This window comes from Chiloscyllium plagiosum, unplaced genomic scaffold (assembly GCF_037043375.1).
Source record: "Chiloscyllium plagiosum isolate Xiang-an unplaced genomic scaffold, Cpla_swu_hap1 HiC_scaffold_7, whole genome shotgun sequence".
NCBI classification, from domain to species: Eukaryota; Metazoa; Chordata; class Chondrichthyes; order Orectolobiformes; family Hemiscylliidae; genus Chiloscyllium; species Chiloscyllium plagiosum.
This window is the reverse complement of record NW_028270145.1, coordinates 81,155,285-81,178,793: the sequence shown is the minus strand read 5'-3', so window position 1 is coordinate 81,178,793 and position 23,509 is coordinate 81,155,285. Positions and strand designations below refer to the sequence as shown.

Genomic DNA, 23,509 nt, shown 5'->3' with positions numbered 1-23,509 from the left:
TCAGAAAATGATCAATTGACTGCAAGCTACACCTGGGAGAATTCACATCACACATGTTCACTTATCAGGATGCAGGAGGTAAGACGAAAGCTAATCTGATCTCTTCAGCATGTTACCTCCAAGCAACTTGCTAACCTCTTGGACTTCAGAAATCAAGCTCTGCTGCTTTTCATCAAACTGACAGCAAAGTGAGTAATCTTTATTTGGCTTCTAATTATCGAAGATGTTTAATCAGAATAATTAAGATTTTTATGGTTAGTGCAATCAGTAGTAACAGATAATAAAGGCAATATTAGGTCAAGAGCTTTGATCACTGTTTACTTTATTTCCTTATCTCAATATGTTCAAATTCTTCTGTGTTAGGGGTTTTACATAGTAAATTTGTCCCTGTAGAGAAAAGTAGTGATATTGTTCAAAGACTTAACAATCTGATAGATGACAACATGCAGCACTTGTAACAAAACAAGCAAACCTGACAAAGTAGTTAATTGCTCTTGACTAGAAATTCTAGCTTCAAATTTTCCTTTATTCTCTCATCTTCCAAAGATAAATTAATCTAAATGGTCAGCTCAGTTATTGCTCCAGCTTGAGTATGACAGGGCAGGAATTCCCACCTGGTGCAAGGATGAGCTTCCAGTTGTAATCATACATTAAATCTCTCAGAGTAAATAAAAGCAAAAGACTGCAGATGCTGGAAATCTGAAAAAAAAAACACGGAAAATATTGGAGAAACTCAGCAGGTCTGGCAGCATCTGTGGAGATAAAGCAGAGTTTGACGGTTTGAGTTCAGTTCTTCAAAATCTATCACGGTCGCTAGCCTCTTGGAGAAATCTCTCCAGGAATGGCCAAAGAATTCCCATGTCTGGGAAGACATATTAATCACTCTTGGTGGAATTTGCTGGATGTGGCCGAGTGATGGGGAAGGTGTTGATAGGTATCGTGTGCGTGGCTGGCAGATATCATCTCAGATTGTGTCTTGATGCACGATCATGTTTACATTCGTTTTTTTGAAATCTGTATCCAATTTGCCCTTTGTATTTACTGCAGAATTACAGTTACCATCATAATTCAATGCTCAAGTACACGAACATGTCCAAATGATTTATAATGACCTGAAAGAGAACAGAATGTGGAGATTGGACAAATCAGGATGGATTAAAACTGTAGTTAAATAAAGAGTTTCTTGTGAATTCATTGATTACTTAAGTAAGAGGATTGAAAGCTGGGTAACAAGGGCCTGTGAGTTGCTTGCTTAAAATTCTAACTTCCGCTGTTGTCTCTCACATAGTTACAGACTAGAAATCGTTATTTCAGCACTATGGAAAGTGTTTGAAATAACTAAGAGAAAGATGAATTGTATATTTCCATGATTTTACAGTAAAATTCTTGAAGCCTCTCAGCTGTGATGTACCTCTTACTCCTGGAAAATTCTCTCTTACATATGACCTGCTGACATCTACTAAAACGTAAACATAATAAGGTTTATGATGTAATAGGTTCACAACTTAATATTGACATTAAAGAAGTTCATATCACAATACACTACACTTAATTACATGTTACTTAGCCAGAATTGAACTCCCCCCTGGGAATTCCTCATTCGATCAACAAAAGGGCATCTCCACATGAGGAAGTTGTCTGGCAACTGCTGATAGTCTCTTGGGAAGCACTGGGGCCCTTTTTTTCACCCAAGATGTGGTCCATAAAGGGCACACATTTTTAATGACAATGACTGCTCTCAGTCAAACAGCTATCCCTGCCATTGACAACAACACCCACTAATGTACGCTCCCCCACCACCCCCCCCCCCACCCCAGCCTTCCATCCCCAAATGATAACCCCTTGTGCACCAAGTCTGACTGGTACCAGCAAGCCTGACTAATGTGCCTACACATCTGGGTCTCAACCATGCCAGCTGCTTAGGGCCTACTGCAGTCCCAGCTGTCCCTAGCTATTCCAGTAATGCCACTGGACAGAAAGGCTGCCAAACCTCTAGCTTGCCAATAGTTCTTGAAAGTAGACAAGCAGGAGGCGAGAAGAACACAACAAACCAGGCAGCATCAGGAGGTGGAAAAGTCGACACTTCAGGTGTAACCCTTCTTTAGGACAGGAGGTGGGTATGGGAGAAGCTGCAGATAAAGGGGGTGGCGGAGGAAGGGTGGTGAAGTGGGGATAGGTGAAGACAGGCAGAGGGTATAACCTGGTTGGTCAATGAGAAGAATGGTAGGTGGCTGGGAGAAGTGGAATGGAGAAGGAGGGACTGGGAATGCAGTCAAGGGAAGGGGAGGGAGGTTATTTGAAATTGGGGAACTCAATGTTGAGCTCTCCGGGCTGTAGGCTGCCCAGGCGGAAGATGAAATGTTGTTCCTCCAATTTGCGGTGTGGTTCGTTGTGGCAATGAGGAGGCCAAGGATGGTCATGTTGGAAAGGGAGTGGAAAAGGGAATTAAAATGGACGGTGACTGGGAGGTCCGGTTCAGTCCTTGCGGGCCTGGCTGAGATGCTTGGCAAACTGTTCCCTAAGTTTACATTTGGTCTCCCCAATGAAGAGAACATAAACTTAGGGAACGGTTCGCCGAGCATCTCAGTCAGGCCCGCAGGGGCCGACCGAATCTCTCAGTCACTGCCCATTTTAATTCCCCTTCACATTCCCTTTTCGACATGACCATCCTGAGTCCTCTCCATTGCCACAACGAGCCAACCAGAAAATTGGAGGAATAACACTTCATCTTCCGCCTGGGCAGCCTACAGCCTGGAGGACTCAACGTTGGGTTCTCCAATTTCAAATAGCCTCCCTGCCCATCCCCCGACTCCTTTCCCACCCTCTCCTCCTCCCCCTCCCTTCAACATCCCCCAGCCACCTACCAGAATAATTTCTCCCTTTGGCCAATCAGGTCGTACCCTCTGCCTGTCTTCACCTATCCCCATTTCACCACCCTGCTCCCACTTCCCCCTTTATCTATAGCTCTGTCTACACCCATCTGCAGTCCTGAAGAAAGGTTACATCCAAAACATTGACTCCACCTCCTGATGCTGCCTGGCTTGCTGTGTTTTTCCAGCCTCCTGCTTGTCTACTATGGATTCCAGCATCTGCAGATTTTTTTTGTCTCTAATGGTTCTTGGAGACAGAAGCCCAACATTAGTCAGTTAGTTGCCTGATTTTGTGAAAATTTCATCAAGATTTCCAAACAGACCAAGCTAGGTTTGCCTCTGGCTTTCCAGGTGTTGGACATTTCATTAGTGGTGCAGTGACATTGAACCGTTGGAATTCAGATCAGCTGAGGCAATCTGCAGGCACATATTTGACAATTCTGACACTAGACTTAGGCTTGTAACTTTGAACTCAGTGATTACTGGGTCATTCCTTAGTTTCCTTGTATCATAAATGTGCTCGGGGCATTTCCTCCTCGGATAACTTCAGATACTTAACAGTGATGGTTTTCACATACATCCCTGCCTTAATGGGTGGCACGGTGGCACAGTGGTTAGCACTGCTGCCTCAGAGCGCCGGACACCCGGGTTCAGTTCCCACCTCAGGCGACTGACTGTGTGGAGTTTGCACGTTCTCCAAGTGTCTGTGTGGGTTTCCACCAGGTGCTCCGGTTTCCTCCCACAGTCCAAAGATGTGCAGGTCAGGTGAAATGGCCATGCTAAATTGCCCGTAGTGTTAGGTAAGGGGTAAATGTAGGGGTATGGGTGGGTTGCGCTTCGGCGGGTCGGTGTGGACTTGTTGGGCCGAAGGGCCTGTTTCCACACTGTAATGTAACCTAATCTAATTACTTTGCTCAATAATTTGTCAATTTGGAGAAAATATGTCTACCAAGTGACTGTCTCCATGTTATGCGGTTGAGGAAGTCCGTTCACACCATGTTCTCCAGTGCAATTAAAGACAGGAAATATACATTGGTTTGGCCACCTATACCATATCCTAGGAAAGAATTTTTAAAAAATGTCAGAATCCAATGCACAAGGTAAAATCCTGCCTCTCTGTCAGGGACAATCGCTTTGATTAATGCAACAGCACTTTGTATGGAGCCACTATTTTATCTTATCAGGTTGACTTACATATAATCTCAGAACACCTGAGATATTCCTTGTCAACACTGAACACCTTTTTGCACTTTCTGAATCAAACTGCCATTTGAGTCCCAACTGTTGCCTATGCATAGACATTTTACACACTGTGGAGAAAGTGAGGACTGCAGATGCTGGAGATCAGAGCTTAAAAATGTGTTGCTGGAAAAGCGCAGCAGGTCAGGCAGCATCAAAGGAATAGGAGAATCAACGTTTCCTGAAGAAGGGCTTATGCCCGAAACGTCGATTCTCCTGTTCCTTTGATGCTGCCTGACCTGCTGCACTTTTCCAGCAACGCATTTTACACACTGTGTCAAATAAAAATATGAGATTGATAACCCATCACAGTTTCACAGCCAACTGAAAAAAGCAACTGCTTCATCTAACATTTTTTCTTGCTCATGTTGAATTTTTCGCCTAATGTTCTCCTGGGAAGAGGTTGACTCCTTTATGTTGTATCTCATTCTAGTGTCCATTACTCATATGTGTGCTTTGAAAAACGAGTGCTGCCTAGATACTACAACCCTAGGGAGAGTTGAAGCTGAGCCCAATTCTATCCGCATGTACAATCTTCAGAAGAATCTACAACAAAAGAGTACAAAATTTAATGGATATTCTCACTAACCAATATCAAAGAACACAACTTGTTCTAAATTGCATTACATGGTCAATGTGAATCACCAACGTTTAGAAGGGTGGTTATAAAGGGCAGATAATGACATAGCGAGATTGTCGCTGGTTAGAAATCCATAGGGTTCAAATCCCACCATGACCAGTAAATCAAGAATTGAAAGCTAGTCTTAGTAATGCTGACCAAGAAACTATTATTGGTTGTTAAAAAAAAACATTTTTCCTACTAAAGCTCCTTCAAGAAAGAAATCTGTCATCCTTACTAGGCTGGCCTGCATGTGATTTCAGATCTATAGGAATATGGTGGGCTCTAAATTACCCTCTGAAATTCCCAGGAAGCTACTCAGTTCAATGGCAATTAGGGGTGAACAATTGAATACCTTGCCACTGATACCCAAATTGTGTGAAAGAATAAAGAAGAATAAAATTAGTAGTGCCCATATGAATCCTTCATGTTCAAAGATGGAGCCTAGGCTTGGTCTTGGTACTTAACTAATGTCATTTAAAGAAAATCCTAAAAAGAAGTCCACTTTTCATGTTTCAGCCTCTGATTGGCCAGAATATATTTACAGTTAATTTATCCCCTCTGACATTAATTACTTTAATGAAACATTTTTGCCAAGGCCTTTCAAAGATCTCAGTGCAATGTATACAAGATTGTATACATTGGCAAGAATTTCTTTGAGGTTTCATAGGAGCATGCTGAACAGAAGTCCAACCCAGACACACCCTTTAAATGTGGGGTGAGAGGAGAAAGATGGCAGGAAGAGAATACAGAATCATTTCCCATGCATCTGAATATACAGTTCTCACAGGGATGAATCACTAGATAAATCAAGGCCACATTCAAGCCACATTCTAGCTCTGCCTGTTCTCGGCACTGATTGTGCATTGGAAGTTGACAGATTTTTTAAATAAAATACATAAACAATGGTAACCGAGTTGGTGAACCGTCCACCTACAAAATCCAGACTGCAATACAGTTGCAGTCATCAGCAGATTTACTCAAGTGTAACAAGGACAGAAATGAACTGTGGCAGCTGGTAATATTCCAAGTAAAACTGAGGTCTTAATACATTGAGTCACAGAAGTACGAACATGCAAATTCAATTACCCACATCATTGATCTTACAAGTTCAGTTGCATTGATGTCGGTAAATATCAAGCTAGAGCGGAACACCCTCTTCTGATCGACGGAGAAACAAAATATTCAGAGAATAGTGCGAGGCCACTCTTGCTTACAATAATACTGGTGGAGATGTGAAGCAGGTCACTTCCTAACTGAAGAATGTACATGCCCTAAGGTTACCATATAGACTAAGAACAGGCAAAAATTACTTTAAAAGAAAATGCACAGTTTTATTCATTCATGCAATGCAAGCACCACTGGCCATGCCAGCATTTACTGTCCATCCCAAAACACATTGGTTAATGTGTTGCTTTATAATATAATATCTGGCAAAATGATCAATAAGATCTTATTGGTCAGAGGAGGGTGCTCCTACATCCAAAGAAGCCATTCTCATCTTGCCTAGCCCTTTGGCCACAAGCACCCAGAGTCATGGGACAGAACCAAGGCCAACAGGATCCACTGCAGGGCAGACTCCCTCCACCTCAGAGTGGAGCATGGAACTTCACTGAGACATAGTGGAAAGGAAAGAAAGAAGATGACTTCCTGAAGGCACAGAGGTGACACATCAATGTAAATACATTATCACATTTGTAAATATATGTGCACTTTTGTTCAACAGCTGTACAAATGTCTGTGCAGACTCAGTGATAACACTGAAGATATGGAGCCTAGTCTTCCTCAGAGTTGGAATAATTAATAATAAATCTTGGAGATTTATGTTATTCTGCACATGTGGACTCCTGAAATTGCTGCATCAAACTCTACAAATGACAATAGTTACTTGCAACCATGAAACATTTTGAAAATGAGCACTGCAATTTCCCAAGAGTTATTCGATTACTAGTGTGCATTTCAATTAAGTGTTAAGTAGCAAATGTTTCCAGAGTCAGATTTGTATAATACCAACTCTGCCATGACCTGAAAGGCTTTATAGAAATATAATTGTTCACGCATCCATATGACAAGCTCCAGATATCACCAAGCTTACAGGTGTGTCAATACTCGATCTGTTCAAAAGTTTTGAATAATGTTTTGGTTAAAGGCAGATAGCTAACAAAAGGTGCTTATAAATCCACAAAGATCTAACTAAGGTGGAACTTCAATGACATGATTGTGTATCAAAGGGAACATTCTTGTTTATTATATCAAAAGATGAGAAAGAATTTAAAAATATTTTCACTTGAGATGTCTGCTCCAGATAGTACTGACTCAATTGTTTCATCTTTCAGTAACAGTTTCAGATTTAAACCTGACAGAGATGTGAAGTCCTCATCCAAATTGAAGTTGAAATAGTATGTGATCACTGGATAACTTTATAAAGGTCTTTAGCACAACGTCTAAATGGCAGAATATGGCACAATAATGGCTCCATTTACAATAGACAATAGATAATAGGTGCAGGAGCAGGCCATTCTGCCCTTCCAGCCTGCACCACCATTCATTATGATCATGGCTGATCAGCTTCTCCAGGCCTTCACCCAACTTTGTCTTCACCACAAAATTCCTGCATGTTTATAGACACTGTGCTCCTTCACCTTTCATTCAAGCAAGTTGACATTAGAAAGCCACCAGCCTCACTATTTCATGCCTATTCTCAGATCAACACACACACTACCTCAGTCCTTCAGGATTTCACTTTTGAAACTAGGGACTCCTATATCTTGCATGGTTGTGCCAGGACACTTTGAATGCAGAACATCACACGCACATACACTTTATAGGTCTTGGCTTAATTTCTTAATACTTACTCACTTTAAGCTTACTTAGAGATTGCTAGAAGTGTTTTTTGAGGGGAAAGTGAGAGATAGGCAGCTTTTCACAGTTTGGAAAAGTCAAAGGTGTGGACATGTCACTGTATAGCAGCATGCTGTGGCAATATCACATTTACAGCAAGTACCAGCAGCTTAAGTGTCTAATGCATTTCACATGCTTCAATCAAATGACGTGATAGAAAGTCAAAGGAGATCAATCTCAAGTACAACCTACAGGCAAGCACAACCTAAAGTCAGTCAAGAGCCTTGTCTGGTCCCAGTCAAAGATATGGGTGAGAGCCAAGTTTTTCCTACAATTAGACAAAGGGAGGAACTGAGTATGATAGAAGCTATTGGTGACACGTAGGGCAGGAGTGGTGATAAGTTATCACTTGTTGGGAATAGGAGACACATAGGGCATGAAGGGTCAGTAGTTTCGGAGGATGCGGTGGGTTAGAGTCATTGAGTGGACATGATACACGCAATTGTACAAGTTATGGTCCATGACCATTGGTTAGAAATGTGTGCGATGGCGGAATTGAAGTGAGTGATACCCCTGTGAGAATGAGGTAGCAGAGAGAAAAAGGTGGAGTCTACCCTTGCAGAGTGCAGAAGATCATTAATCTTGTTCCTGCACTGCTGTGGACTTTTTTCTCACCCGGATTACTGCACTGGCGCAGGCTGCTGTCCTAGTCTAGTTTGGTTGATTTGGTAGTATGGAGTTCTTTGTCGGTCAGCAGGAAACAGCATTGCGCTACATTTTATCACTCTGCCTACCAGCAGCTGCAGGTGCCTGTTGGTAGACCAATGAGCTTACTTAGTCGGTGTCAGCTAAATCTTTGGGGTTGACAGTGGTGTAAAGGGCAGTTCCTGGTTTTAGCACCTCAAGTGTTGTGCAGCTGAGTTTTATTTATGGTGCTAGTAACATGAACGTGACAAAACTCTGACAGCGGCGATCACTCCCACTTTTTTGGTGCTGCATGATTCAACGAGATGGGCAGCTGTCATCACAATTAGCATAATGGATGAAATGAAGAACAGAAGGGAGATGATTAAAGTCCCCCAGGCTACGGAAAACTGGGTGTGAATTCCATCCAAAAAAGTACTTTGTCCAATAATTGGAAAATACAGTGCCTTTTGAAATGAAGGTCACAAGAGGCCATCATTATAACAATGTTTTAAAGTCCTTCAGCATAACAGTCTACAGCTATGTACCTATGTCTACATTCCCATTCCCATTCTAAAACATCACACTGCACCATGTCAGACTCTTTCAATTCGTGCAGATCAAGAGATGACAACAGATTCCTCAATTCATTGTGTAACTGGTATGCTGTGCATGTCATAGTCATGTAAAATCTTCAGGAAACTTTGAAATTTATTGGTTCAATAAATAGTATTCTGAAACTAATGAATTAATTAATTTAAGGGGAATTCATACAATGTTAAAGTCATCCTTAGTTACGCACGTCCAATGAATCGACCATGGTCAATTGACTATGAATATATAAGCAACAGTAGGAAACGCTCTCATTAAGTTCATTATTATTTTCCTCTTACAGTACCCAGATTATTCTTTGGCTAAAAGATGAGCAGAGATATACCACAATCAGCTTTCAAGGTAATTAAATACTGAAACACTAATAGTCACCAAAAGGAAGCAGTATCAATAATCTAACTTTGAACTTTTGAGATTGGCACTTACAAGATAGAATAGAGTACTATTTCCTTTGAGTCTTCTGCCAGACAAGTCACATATGAAGCAATGTCACTGAAAAGATTGCTCATGACTGACATTTTCTGATTATTTAGTCTCTTTCTCATAAGCTGACATCAATATTGACCCATAACGGCTGCTGGGATGATCGCTTTAGTTACAGAATATTATACAGTTCAAGCTGCTGTCAAATTATCTCTTGGCTCCATTATTGTTATGGGGCTGAAATGTCTACTTCTTGAACTTTGTCTTGATTTAAGATTTTGTGTTGAATTTCAAGAACATCTTTAGACTGATTCAGCTGCAGCAGTTCCCCTGCCAGCAAATAACCACTCACATTCAGACAGAGGATGTGCTAACAAACAAAACATTTAACAGTAAGAAAGCATTATTTTGAGATTGTTTTTACAATTATCTCACGTTAAGCAAAGTTAAGAATGACTAATTGAAGTAAAGGGTATCACAATTATGCAATGTCTAATGGGTTTACTGTGGAAGAGATAACCAAGTGAGAGACTTTTTTAGGATTTTCAAGGGGAAAAGAGGATGAGGAGGGAAGAGCACATTCTGCTCAGGAAATCAGCTTAAAGGCTCCAAATGTATTGCATCAATATTAAACCTTAAAACGTAACTTGTGTTACGCTACAACCATGTGGCAAGTTGGAAACAGCCAGCTAACTGAGGATAAAGTGTGTGGTGGCATGGAAAACAAAGGGTGTGAGGAATGAGGAAGGAGAGAGGCACAATGGGGTGGCGAATTGATGGTAATAGCAACAACAACCAGGACAACACTACCATTATAGGGCAAGCGAAACAAAGAACAGCCAGGGAATTTCTAGAAGCTTGGCACTCATCCACAAACTCCATCAACAAACACATAGACCTGGACCCAATATACCGGCCACTACAGCGGACAGCTGAAACTGACAACCGGAAGCGGCAGGGACAGGCCACTATAAATGCCGGAGGAAACACCACAGAAGCGCTTCACAGGAGGCTCCCAAGCACTGAGGATGTCACCTAGACAGGGGACGAAACGTTTGCAACAAAAACTTCCAGCTCGGCGAACAAAACCACAGCAACAAGCACCCGAGCTACAAATCTTCTCACAAACTTTGAATGGTAATGATTAGCCTGTGATGAAATGCATAATATATCTTTCAGTTTGGGATTTGCATTTTCAACAGATGCAGATCAGTGTGTCAGATGTGAGGAATTTTTGTTTGAAGATTAGAAAATCATTTGGAATAGTGACTAAAGTGCATCAATTCCAAAATAGGATGTGGCTGCAACCAAATGCCTGACAGAACCCTTGAAGCATTAATTGACAAAATGTTTAATACCAATAAGTTCGCAACAGATCAGAAAATCATTTGCTTTAGGTTTGAGGTCAAGTCAGGAGAATCAGAAATTCAGTATAGAGGGGGAAACAGTTTTTTTTTGTGTAGCAAAACAATCTAGCTTTTAGTTCAGGGCAACTAATTGCCATAGCTGGGCTGTTTTCATTTGTGGATTTGTTAATCCAGGAGAGCTTGGACAGAAATCTTCAAGTTCTTAAAACCAGGGGAAAAAAATTACACCATTAGAATTGTGAAAGGTTCAAGTCCACTGATTAGAAGGGAATGTCTCTATAGTTCAACGTAAAGAAAGTAAGAGGAGTGAGTTAAGTAAAAGTTAAGATAGGAGTGAAATTTGAGTGGAATTGATTATCTGTAAAAGAAAGTGTGGGAAAATTGGTCGACATGATGTTTTACTGTTTGATTCTGACTGTCCTATATCTAGTTTTATTTACGGTTTGCCTCCCTTTGGGGAAATAAATTTGCATTCTGTTGTTAAAGAACACCTGCAGCCCTGTGTGAATACGTATTTCAGAGTCTAACTATCATGATAATTAACTGAGAAAAGTTAAGTATATGACCTACCAAACGAGTTTTCAGTATGTGATCTGATTTGTCTGGTATTACTGTCAGCTCGAATTGTAACACGTTAGATCAGAAACAGTGGTGCTGGTGGTTCCAGAACAGTCATCTACAACCAGGGAAATGGTAGCACCATCAGGCCATTAAGGTCATTTCAGGGCTACAATGAAGGCAGGAGACAGTGACAATGATTGGAGAATGCAGATAGATGTGATGTAGCAGAGTCTGACTGTTGGTAACATTCTCTGAGTGTGAACCACACCTACTCCTCTTGCCTCCACATTCAGGCAACAGCTGGCCCCTTAACACCAAGCATATGTCTAGCCCTCACTAAAACAATGTGTAAAACACTGCATGGGATGTATTGTATCAAACGTTCGAGTCAGTTCAAGTGTTTCGATTCACACAAGTTAAATGTGTGGAAAAGGTCCTCTGAGGTTTCACGCTTGTTTTATTCAGTTACTGTACAGCACAGCCAAACCTAGCAACAGACAATTCTAGATGAGAAATGCATGGATATTGATCTCCAGAAGAACAAGTTAGGTTTTTAGAAACTCTTTTGCTTAACTCACTGGAGAGCCACGTCTCATGATATCTCATAAACGAAAATAAACAATCTTCACATATATTTAGCGATTACTACTATTCAGAAGCATCATTGTACCACAGGTGAGTTACTGGTGGGAATGTAGCTGTTCAGTTATGTGTAATAACACTTCTGGATATAAAAAAAGAAAATAAAGAGAAGCACCACTGTCATTGCTTGTGACCATCAAGGGAATTATCCCCAGTTTGCTGTTAATTTTGCCTCAAATTATATTTGCATTTCAGATTAATCTGGAGCAACATGCATAAAGAATTCCCAATGGGTCATTATATTTACAAACTAATATATTGCAATTCTACCCTGTTTAAACAGCACATAAATGCTCCTTCAATGGTTCAGGAAATTTATACTGCGACTAACTCGATCATGTAGACCCTGAAGGTTTAAGTTTTGATCTGTAGTCTCATGTCGAGTGAGTTGGTTTTCGTTTAAGCAAAGGAATAATGTAAGGAAGTTGATTCTTAAGATAAGATTCCCTAAAGTGTGGCAACAGACCCTTCGGTCCAAAATGTCCACACCGACTTGGGCATCGGTTTTTTGATGAAGTAACAAAGAAGATTGATGAGAGCAGAGCAGTAGATGTGATCTATATGGACTTCAGTAAGGCGTTCGACAAGGTTCCCCATGGGAGACTGATTAGCAAGGTTAGATCTCATGGAATACAGAGAGAGCTAGCCATTTGGATACAGAACTGGCTCAAAGGTAGAAGACAGAGGGTGGTGGTGAAGGATTGTTTTTCAGACTGGAGGCCTGTGACCAGTGGAGTGCCACAAGGATCGGTGCTGGGTCCTCTACTTTTTGTCATTTACATAAATGATTTGGATGCGAGCTTAAGAGGACAGTTAGTAAGTTTGCAGATGACACCAAAATTAGAGGTGTAGTGGACAGCGAAGAGGGTTACCTCAGATTACAACAGGATCTTGACCAGATGGGCCAATGGGCTGGGAAGTGGCAGATGGAGTTTAATTCAGATAAATGCGAGGTGCTGCATTTTGGGAAAGCAAATCTTAGCAGGACTTATACACTTAATGGTAAGGTCCTAGGGAGTGTTGCTGAACAAAGAGACCTTGGAATGCAGGTTCATAGCTCCTTGAAAGTGGAGTCGCAGGTAGATAGGATAGTGAAGAAGGCGTTTGGTATGCTTTCCTTTATTGGTCAGAGTATTGAGTACAGGAGTTGGGAGGTCATGTTGCAGCTCTACTGGACATTGATTAGGCCACTATTGTAATATTGCGTGCAATTCTGGTCTCCTTCCTATCGGAAAGATGTTGTGAAACTTGAAAGAGTTCAGAAAAGATTGACAAGGATGTTGCCAGGGTTGGAGGATCTGAGCTACAGGGAGAGGCTGAACAGGCTGGGGCTGTTTTCCCTGGAGCATCGGAGGCTGAGGGGTGACCTTATAGAGGTTTACAAAATTATGAGGGGCATGAATAGGATAAATAGACAAAGTCTTTTCCCTGGGGTTGGGGAGTCTTAACAATATTAAGAAACATAAAAGGGTGATTAAAGAGACCCTCTCAGCAGTGTTAATAAGACACAGTAAGTTGGTGACATCTGGTAGCCCAAGCAATTGGGACTCAGACCTCATCATAATGCAATGGCACTGCAATCGTAAGCCACACAGGTCACTGCCCCAAATTCCAGGTCAGTTTGGATCTTGGGTGTTTACAGGACAGGACATGAGGTCTGTGGGCTGGATTTGCTTGGGATCAATTGGGAAGATCTCAAGTCTCATGGGTGTCAGGAATACTGTTGGGGATTGGAGAGAGGCCTCACAGGCTTCGGCACATCTTTAGGACTTTATTAGGAAGGACAAGGGCCCTTGAGGTTAGTGATATCAGCACTATGAAATTATTGCAGTCAGAATTTTTATTTATTCATAGATTTGTAGTGTTGCTTTTCCTGGATATGATCTGTGCTGTTGGATGCCTCAGTATAAATTGCAATGAGATGTGAAACAGTTACACCTCTTAACACAAATCCAAATATCCTAATCCCTGATTCAGATGTGGATAAAGTATGCCATTGTTAGTCCTTTTCAAATATGAGGAGCAGCAACTTTCCAATCAGGAGACTGTGCACAATTCCTGTCAATCATTCTCATGCTTTAGGAGGCCATGTTGCAATTTTAAAATAAGTCTCTCTCGTTAGCTTTGACCGCAATTGACATGGATATTGCTAAGGTACCTACCTCAACAAGTTTCAAGCAATTAAATTTGGTTTGGAGATATTTTGAGTGAGCAAGATTTCACAGAAGTGTTCAGCATCCTCAGGATTCCATTAATGAGTTATTTATTCCTCTCCACAGATCAATAGAAAATTGGCAATAAGCAGAATATAGGCATGGATGGCAGGCACCTAAAATAGGTTGGATAGTTAGTCTACCCCCAAACATGCCTAACATCGAACTCACCACCATAGTATGGTGGTTAAGCAGACTCTGTAATCACCAGTCCAACCACCATGAGTAAATAAATAATTAAGGTTCCATTGACACTGATCATTTGCAGCCCACACCACAATATAATTAATAATAGCAGCCCAGTGGAAGTGGTAGCTGTGTTTAAAATAGAGGATTTTAAAATGGCTGGACGAAAAGGAAGTAAACTCTTAAGGGAGTACTCTTTTCACAGCAAGGACACATCACCATAATACAGTACCCGCCCTCCTCCATATCATAGTTCCTGCCTGCTCTCCAAAACCCCTCTAGATACCCTTCACCAATCTTCAACGAATTACTAACCCCTTGACTCAATACCTCATACTTACCTCAGTTCAGGATTGATGGCTGCCTTCCTCATTGGCTTGCATGCTGTACTACAATGTGTAATTCAGCTTGTGATGCTGCCAGGACTAATATGGCAGATCTGCTAATGGCTCCCAAAGGTGTGACTTCCTTCCTAGTATGGGGCAGAGATCACATCATGGGCTTGATATTGCTGCCTTCAGCATTATTGTTTCTGGCCAGACTTTCTTCTCATTTGTCAGCTTCTGACTGAAGTTTTAGTCCTCACACAACCCTCTACCCCCACATCCCTGGTATGTCCAGCTTTAAAACCAGAATTCATAAGGAACAAACTATTGCTGGAAATACTGATGTTTCTTTTGTCAGATTTATTATAGTCCAAAGAAGATCAGACTTTAGACAAAATTGCTAAGCTTGCACCAGAAGCAGAAAGCAGGGAAGAATTAGAGAAATATTAAGAGAAGGACAATTGATTCCATTCAGTTTTAAAGCCACGAAGAGTAGACAGACAGCAGGTACTAAGAGTCATTGTTAGTGCTGTAGGATACGGGAGCCTCATAGACACAATCAGTACCCAATTATCGAAAGAATACTACATCAGTAAAACTAACGGTCACTTCCAGAAGATGTGTAGAACTAGGATGCAGTTATAGAACATAACAAAGTCAAATATCTAATCATACAAAAATGTTAGTATGTTACAAAGTTAAACATCATACAACACCAGGTTCTCATCCAACAGGTTTAATTGGAAGCACACTAGCTTTCGGAGTATCACTCCTTCATCAGGTGGTAGTGGAGGGCTCAATCCTAACACACAGAATTTATAGAAAAAATTTACAGTGTGATGTAACTGAAATTATGCATTGAAAAATTGATTGTCTGTTAAGCCTTTCATCTGTTAGGATACCGTGAGAGTTTCACTTCTTTCATGTGTAAATCATAAAACCTTTTTTTAAAAAAGTTGCATTCTCGGGTTAGCTGTTAACAATGGTGATAGCTAGACAATATGTTGAAGGTGTTAGCCCCCTGTGTTCTCTGTCTATGCCATGATGTTCAGATTGATTCTAATCTAAAAAGTGAGATAATGGAGTTTTACAGGAATTCATGCAGTTTTTGAGCAAAGTACAATGTAACCCTGCAAGTACAAACTCATCCCACAAAATATATGTGTGCATGGTGGGTCTTTGTCTGTCTGTGTGTGTGTGTCTGCCAAACCTCAAACAGATCATTGTTCGTAGCAAGCTGCCCGGCTCTCAGGACAACTCCATACAACCCTGTCACGGTAGGCACTGCAATACGTGTCAGAGTGTGGACACAGATACCACTATTACGCGTGGGGACATCTCCCACCTTGTACATGGCAGGTACTCATGTGACTCAGCCAATGTTGTCTATCTTATACGTTGCAGGCAAGGAGGCATGGTACGTTGGGGAAACCGAGCAAAGACTACGATAACGGATGAATGGGCACCGCACAACAATCAACAGACAGGAGGGTTCCCTCCCAGTTGGGGAACACTTCAGCGGTCCAGGACATTCAACCTCGGACCTTCGGTGACCATCCTCCAAGGTGGACTTCGGGGCAGACAGCAGAGAAAAGTGGCCGAGCAGAGGCTGATAGCTAAGTTCGGTACCCATAGGGAGGGCCTCAACCGGGACCTTGGGTTCATGTCACATTACAGGTGATCACCATTGCACTATACACGCACACAGATACTCCTATGCACACACACTCTCAAACACACACAGGCACTCCTATACACATATACACACGGACACACATATACACAGACGTGCACACAGACACCCACACACACCCTTACAGACACACACACTCCCACACTCACACATGCACTCCCTCACAGACTTAGGACACTCTGCACTCACTACACACACACATACACTTTCTCACACTCACAACCCCCAACCCAGACAGACACACACAGTCGGACAAAGACCCACATGCACATATATTTTGTGGGGTGAATTTGTACTTGCAGAGTTACATTGTACTTTGCTCAAAAACTGCATGCATTCATGTAGAACTCTGAGCTCAAAAACTGCATGAATCCGTGTAAAACTCCGTCATCTCACTTTTTAGATTAGAATCAATCTAAACGTCATGGCATAGACAGAGAACACAGGGGGCCAAAACCTTCAACATATTGTCTAACTATCACCATTGTTGACAGCTAAACCAAGAATGCAACTTTTTAAAAAAAAGGCTTTGTGATTTACACATGAAAGAAGTGAAACTATCACAGTATTCTAACAGATGAAAGCCTTAACAGAAAATCAATTTTTCAATGTATAATTTCAGTTACATCACAGTGTAACTTTTTTCTATAAATTCTGTGTGTTAGGATTGAGCCTTCCACTATCACCTGATGAAGGAGCGATACTCCGAAAGCTAGTGTGCTTCCAATTAAACCTGTTGGACTATAACCTGGTGTTGTGTGATTTTTAACTTTTTACACCCCAGTCCAACACCGGCATCTCCAAATCATGGTTAGTATGGTAGAGTCACTGACATTAGAAAAGATAACTGATGCATTCCTAGGGTCAATTGGCAGTCCCAACAAAATAAATTACATCAATAGTAAATGAAATGGTTTATCTGGTTCAGAAAAGTGAAATAAAATTTCAGTCATAGGACTTTCACCTCCTCATAGAAAAAGGAAAAGTTGGGAGAGAACTAAACACATTGACAGCTGATTAAAATTAGAGTAAAAAAGTACATAGAATTTGAATTTTCAGAATTCAGCATTTGTTTCCTTCAAATTGACACTGAAATTTGGATAATTGGACAAGAGAAAATTAATACTTAGCATAAATATCCACAAAATGAATGATGGTGGAAAGGGATCTGGAGAATCTTATAAATTCATCCTTTCTTGATGGCATGTTGCATTGTTGCTTCAGTCTAATGTCTTTCTTTATCTGCTTCATGATATTTAATGTTAATCAGAAATTTATACTAGATAAGAAAATAATTCAAGATGGTTATGTAATTGTAACAACATGAAAATCTGAGGTAAGGGCACAGCAGGTAAATGAGTATTGTTAGAAATTAATACTGATAAGTAATAAAGGAAATAAACACTTAGTTTATTTCAGTACATAGAGCCATCTGATATTTAAAGACTGAAAAATATAACACAACAAGTTGCTAGCACTTAAAAGGGAACAACCATCCTGCAGAATAATGCATGATGGGAGACAATTTACCACAAAGATAAATATCGGAAGTAAGAAAGATATACACTCTTTAAACGCACAGAAGCTTTCCTATGCTGAATGTAAAGATTAAGCTAAGTGCTTTTATAAGACTCCATTTTAGAATAGAGCCTTCATTCTATCTGTACAGTGCCATTTAATTAAACAGCTAAAGATTGAAATCTTATCCAATAAAATCTGTCCTTTGAGGATTCCAAATAAAGGTGTCATTCATTCTTCTTATGTTTTATTGCATAATTTCAGGGAGGTTTGGGAGGTTAGATGCCGTGTGTGTTATCTCAAAAGTAATAGAACAGATGACATTTAGGCTGAATCATAGGCCAAGATAAAAGGATACCTTTTTCGCAAATAAAGATAAGGGTGGCTTTTAATCCATTTAAGGAAGGCATAAATACTGGACTTGTCTTCTTACACATATTACCACGAGGCCATTCAAGTTGATGAGCTGATAACCTGTTAGCATATCTGCAGGGTGTTATGTTTGTAACTAACTGAACTATAAATATAACCTTTGTATTTTAACTTCTTCTTGTATTGTAAGTACTTTTGTAAATAAAAAGAACATCTAGACTTTGAAACAAGTATCATTTAAGTCTTAATATCACAGATCAAATCAAATATTAATCAGTCAGAGTTTAAGAGAATAACATGAAGTACCGTGCATTATTTTTCTCTGCATCACATTATAATCAAATGATTCAATAATCTAAATTACATCACTGTGAGTTTTGCAGATAAATCCATCGACCAGGATTTTTACAACAACAAAAACAACAATTTGGACCTTAATGTAAACCTTCAGTAAAACATCCAACAATAATTCATAGACACAATCAGATAAAATAGTTGCTATGGCAAAATAAGCTGTTTCAAAAGATGTGACCAGAGTTGGTCAAAGGTGGGTATATAAACTGAGCTCTCAAAGAAGTAAGAAGGTGATGGAAGGTCTGTGGTTTGTGAAGGACATTGCAGAGTGTGTGATTCAAACAACTGAAAGTACAGTTTTCAAGTGAGGAGTGAAGGGAACAGGACTTGCACAAGAGCCCAACTATCAACCCAAGATGGAAATTAAATCTTATTAAGAGGATGTGAAGTTGCTCATTGCACAGGGGGAGATTGGCATCAGGGAGGAAGATATCTCCGTTATCAATTTGGAGTGATGATTGGAATAGGGGATGATAGACAATAAGGACGTTAAAAAAAAACTGATGAAATGGGCTGAATAAAGCAAAGTGCTTGAAGGATGAAGAAGAGCAGCATTGATAGCAAAAGAGACCACACAGTGATTTGATAATAATGGCCACAGGGTCACTCCAGAGGCTTTGTCAGACAATGTTTTTTTGTCAATTTCTAGAATGTTAATGATTTGATAAACAATAAATTTGAGAATTGTAAGGGACTTATCTGTGAAGATCTAGATAATAATACTCAAAGCATAGGGTTTATTGTTATCCAGGACCCATACCAATGAGGCGGTTATGGGTAGTTGAGTGAGATGGCTAAATGGTTGACAAGATTAACCTTCAGTGAGTGTACTGAGTGGAAAGCTTCATGAAAAGGAAAGGTAAGGTAGTTAAGATTGTTGTTTGTAAGGCAGCAACAACAAATGTTTCCAAAAACTATTTGGAGAACATGAAGAGAATGGGGATAAGAGTGATCCGGGCCTATCCAAATGGGTTTCAAGCCCAAGATGGCAGAAGAGTTATTTGATTGGTTAGGATTCAGACTGATAATTTAAAAGCTATTGAAAATTAATGTGGCATGATAAACAACAGAGAGATGAGAAGATAGGAGGGGGAAAAGGAGATAAAAGTAATTACAAATAACCCCAAGAATAATAAGTGCTAGAACAAATCATGTACCACACAAACTTCTTCTCACCACTGACCTCAATTCTGGAGGGAAAACAAAATGCACACACAGTTGGACACAGAGGGAATTTAGCTTTCCAAAAGTTACATGACATAAATTAATAAAGGACATCCTTTTGCAAGATTCTATGAAATGGTTGGATCAAAAGTTGCTGAATACAGTTCACTCGATACTTTTATGTTACAATAACAGGGCACAATATTTAGTCAGCTGCCAGGGTTGATGCAAACTTTACTGGATCAACCATCTCACTAAATACTAAGGCACTCTACAAGCAAAGTTCACACAATTATAATTCCTTCTGCAACATTTGACATGTCTATATTATAGAACTACAACTGGCTCATTCAATCCAGTTGATATAATTACACCTTACTGCAAAAGGAGTGAAATCCACAAACTAAGATAGTATCTAAAATCAAATGACATTGCAGTTTCAAAATACAAACAAAAAAGGAAAAAAAGAAAGAACCCTACAATGTCAGAAAATTCTTTTTATACCAGCATGCTTTGTTTGGAATAGTTCTTCAATGTAAGCACAAAGAATTCACCTTAGCTTATCATAGCAAAACATTTACATTATTGTAAAATTCCAAGATATTGCCACATGATTGTTTGTGTTCCTAAATGTATTTGGAAGATTAATGAGGAAATTTTAAATTCATACCATTCTATCAAAAGGTCTTGAGCGTTCACCGATAAAATATGGAACTTCACAAAAAATCTTACCTCTGGTTTGCAAACCAGAACCACAGGCCTCAGTTGCTCCAATTGTTCCTTGTCTGACATAATCAGGTGCCAAGATACAGTGATGCCATTTATGAGTCTTCCACCTAAAGTAAAGTGATCAAAATTATAGACCAGTGAGCCATACGTCTGTTGTGGGAAAGGTTTTGGAAAGAATTATAAGAGATAGGATTTATAATCATCTAGAAAGCAACAATTTGATTACAGATAGTCAACATATTTTAGTCAAGGGCAGGTCATGTCTCACAAACCTCATTGAGTTTTTTGAGAAGGTGACCAAGCACGTGGATGAGGGTAGGGCAGTCGATGTGGTGTACATGGACATCAGTAAAGCCTTTGATAAGGTTCCAAATGGTAGGCCTTTGGAGAAAATGCAGAGGCATGGGATTGAGGGTGATTTAGTAGTTTGGATTAGAAACTAGCTTTCTGTAAGAAGGCAACAATTTGATGGAAAATGTTCAGCCCGGAGACCGGTTATTAGAGGTGTGCCACTAGGATCAATTTTGGGATCACTACTGTTTGTCATTTTATAAATGACTATGACACAGGCATAGGTGGATGGGTTAGTAAATTTGTTGACATCACTAAAGTCAGTGGAGTGGTGGATAGTGTGAAAGAATGTTGCAGGTTACAGGGGGACTTGGATAAACTATCGAATTGGGCTGAGAGTTGGCAAATGGAGTTCAATGTAGATAAATGTGAGGTGATTCACTTTGGGAAGAATAACAGGAAGGCAGAATACAGGGTCAATGGAAAGATTCTTGGTAGTGTGGATGTGCAGAGGGATCTTGGAGTCCATGTACATAGATCCCTGAAAGTTGCCACCCAGGTTGATAGTGCTGCTAAGAAGGCAGACAGTGTGTTGGGTTTTATTGGTAGAGGGATTGAGTTCCATAGCCTTAATGTCATGCTACAATTGTACAAAATGCTAGTGCGGCCTCACTTGGAATATTGTGTACAGTTCTGGTTGCCCCATTACAGGAAGGATGTGGAAGAACTGGAGAAGGTGCAGAGGAGATTTACCAGGATGTTGCCTGGTCTGGAGGGAAAGTCTTATGAGGAAAGGCTGAGAGACTTGGATCTGTTCTCATTGGAAAGAAGAAAGCTCAGAGGAGATTTGATAGAGACATACAAGATGATCGGAGGATTAGATATGGTAGACAGTGAAAGTCTTTTCCCTAGGATAATAACGTCAGCTTGTATGAGGGGGCATAGCTACAAATTGAGGGGTGATAGACTTAAGATAGATGTCAGAGGCAGGTTCTTTTCTCAGATAGTGGGAAGGATGTGGATTGCCCTGCCTGCTAATGTAGTTAACTCAGCCATGTTGGGAAGATTTAAGCAATCCTTGGATTAGCACATGGATGATGATGGGATGATGGGATAGTGTGGGCTTAGATTAGTTCACAGGTCAGCGCAACACCGAGGGCCGAAGGGCCTGTTCTGTGCTGTATTGTTCTATTTTCTATGTTCTATGTTCTATATTCTAAACAGGGTGGAGAAACTTCCTTCCATAATCACAAAAGTTATTCTTCAGATCTACACAACTTAAGATGGTTTATCTTTGAAATCCATCAAGGAGCTCTGGTTTGCGAGCTATAGAAAAGCCACGTTGGGAAGATTTAAGCAATCCTTGGATTAGCAAATGGATGATGATGGGATGATGGGATAGTGTGGGCTTAGATTAGTTCACAGGTCAGCGCAACATCGAGGGCCGAAGGGCCTGTTCTGTGCTGTATTGTTCTATTTTCTATGTTCTATGTTCTATGTTCTAAACAGGGTGGAGAAACTTCCTTCCATAATCACAAAAGTTATTCTTCAGATCTACACAACTTAAGATGGTTTATCTTTGAAATCCATCAAGGAGCTCTGGTTTGCGAGCTATAGAAAAGGAGACCAACACTGTGGGAAATTAACATTCTTTTTTCACACCGACACATTGATGATGACAGGTAACTTGAGAATCATTAATCTTACTTTTTGTGAAGCATTGGAATTAGTTTGGAGAAAATTTCAATAATAATTATAAAACAGTAACATTTAATCATGATCTAGAACATAGAACATAGAACATAGAACATAGAAGAATTCAGCGCAGTACAGGCCCTCTGGCCCTCGATGTTGCAGCGATCCAAGCCCACCTAACCTACACTAGCCCACTATCCTCCATATGCCTATCCAATGCCCGCTTAAATGCCCATAAAGAGGGAGAGTCCACCACTGCTACTGGCAGGGCATTCCATGAATTCACGACTCGCTGAGTAAAGAACCTACCCCTAACATCTGTCCTATACCTACCCCCCCCCTTAATTTAAAGCTATGCCCCCTCGTAATAGCTGACTCCATACGTGGAAAAAGGTTCTCACAGTTAACCCTATCTAAACCCCTAATCATCTTGTAATCATCTGCACAGGTACTGATTGGAAAGGCCCTGTCTGACTATTCTCCTTGATTTCTTTGTGGAAACGGCAACCTAATTCAACCATCACAGACACACAGTGGCTTTGTTCCTTCAATTAACCAAAGGCACTTGTTAAAATTCCACAGGAAAGATTAAGCTTTTAGTTGTGCACATTCAACGCAAGGCATACTTCATATCAATATGTACAAATTGATACACACACATTTAGAATACTGTATACAGTTCTGGTCACCACATTACCAAAAGGATGTGGATGCTTTGGAGAGGGTGCAGAGAAGGTTTACGAGGATGTTGCCTGGTATGGAAGGTGCTAGCTATGAAGAGAGGTTGAGTAGATTAGGTTTATTTTCATTAGAAAAAAGGAGATTGAGGGGGGACCTGATTGAGGTTTACAAAATCATGAAGGGTATTGACAGGGTGGATAGAGACAAGCTTTTTCCCAGGATGAAGGATTCAGTAATGAGAGGTCACGCTTTCATGGTGAGAGGTGGAAAGTTTAAGGGGGATACACGCGGCAAGTACTTCACACAGAGGTGGGCATTTGGAACACGTTGCCAGCAGAGGCAGGCACGGTAGATTCATTTAAGATGTGTCTGGACAGATGCATGAGTAGGTGGGGAGCAGAGGGATACAGATGCTTAGGAATTGACCAA

General features: G+C 40.5%; 1 protein-coding gene across 3 annotated transcripts in view; it reads right to left on the bottom strand.

Moving 5' to 3' along the window:
- Positions 1–23,509, bottom strand: part of thsd7ba (thrombospondin, type I, domain containing 7Ba) — a 919,481-nt gene that overhangs the window by 366,010 nt on the left and 529,962 nt on the right. For all 3 annotated transcript variants that reach the window (XM_087989223.1, XM_087989224.1, XM_087989222.1), the window contains one exon: positions 20,417–20,520. In XM_087989223.1, coding sequence (XP_087845349.1) covers positions 20,417–20,520 — 104 coding nt within the window. The remainder of the gene's footprint in view (positions 1–20,416; positions 20,521–23,509) is intronic.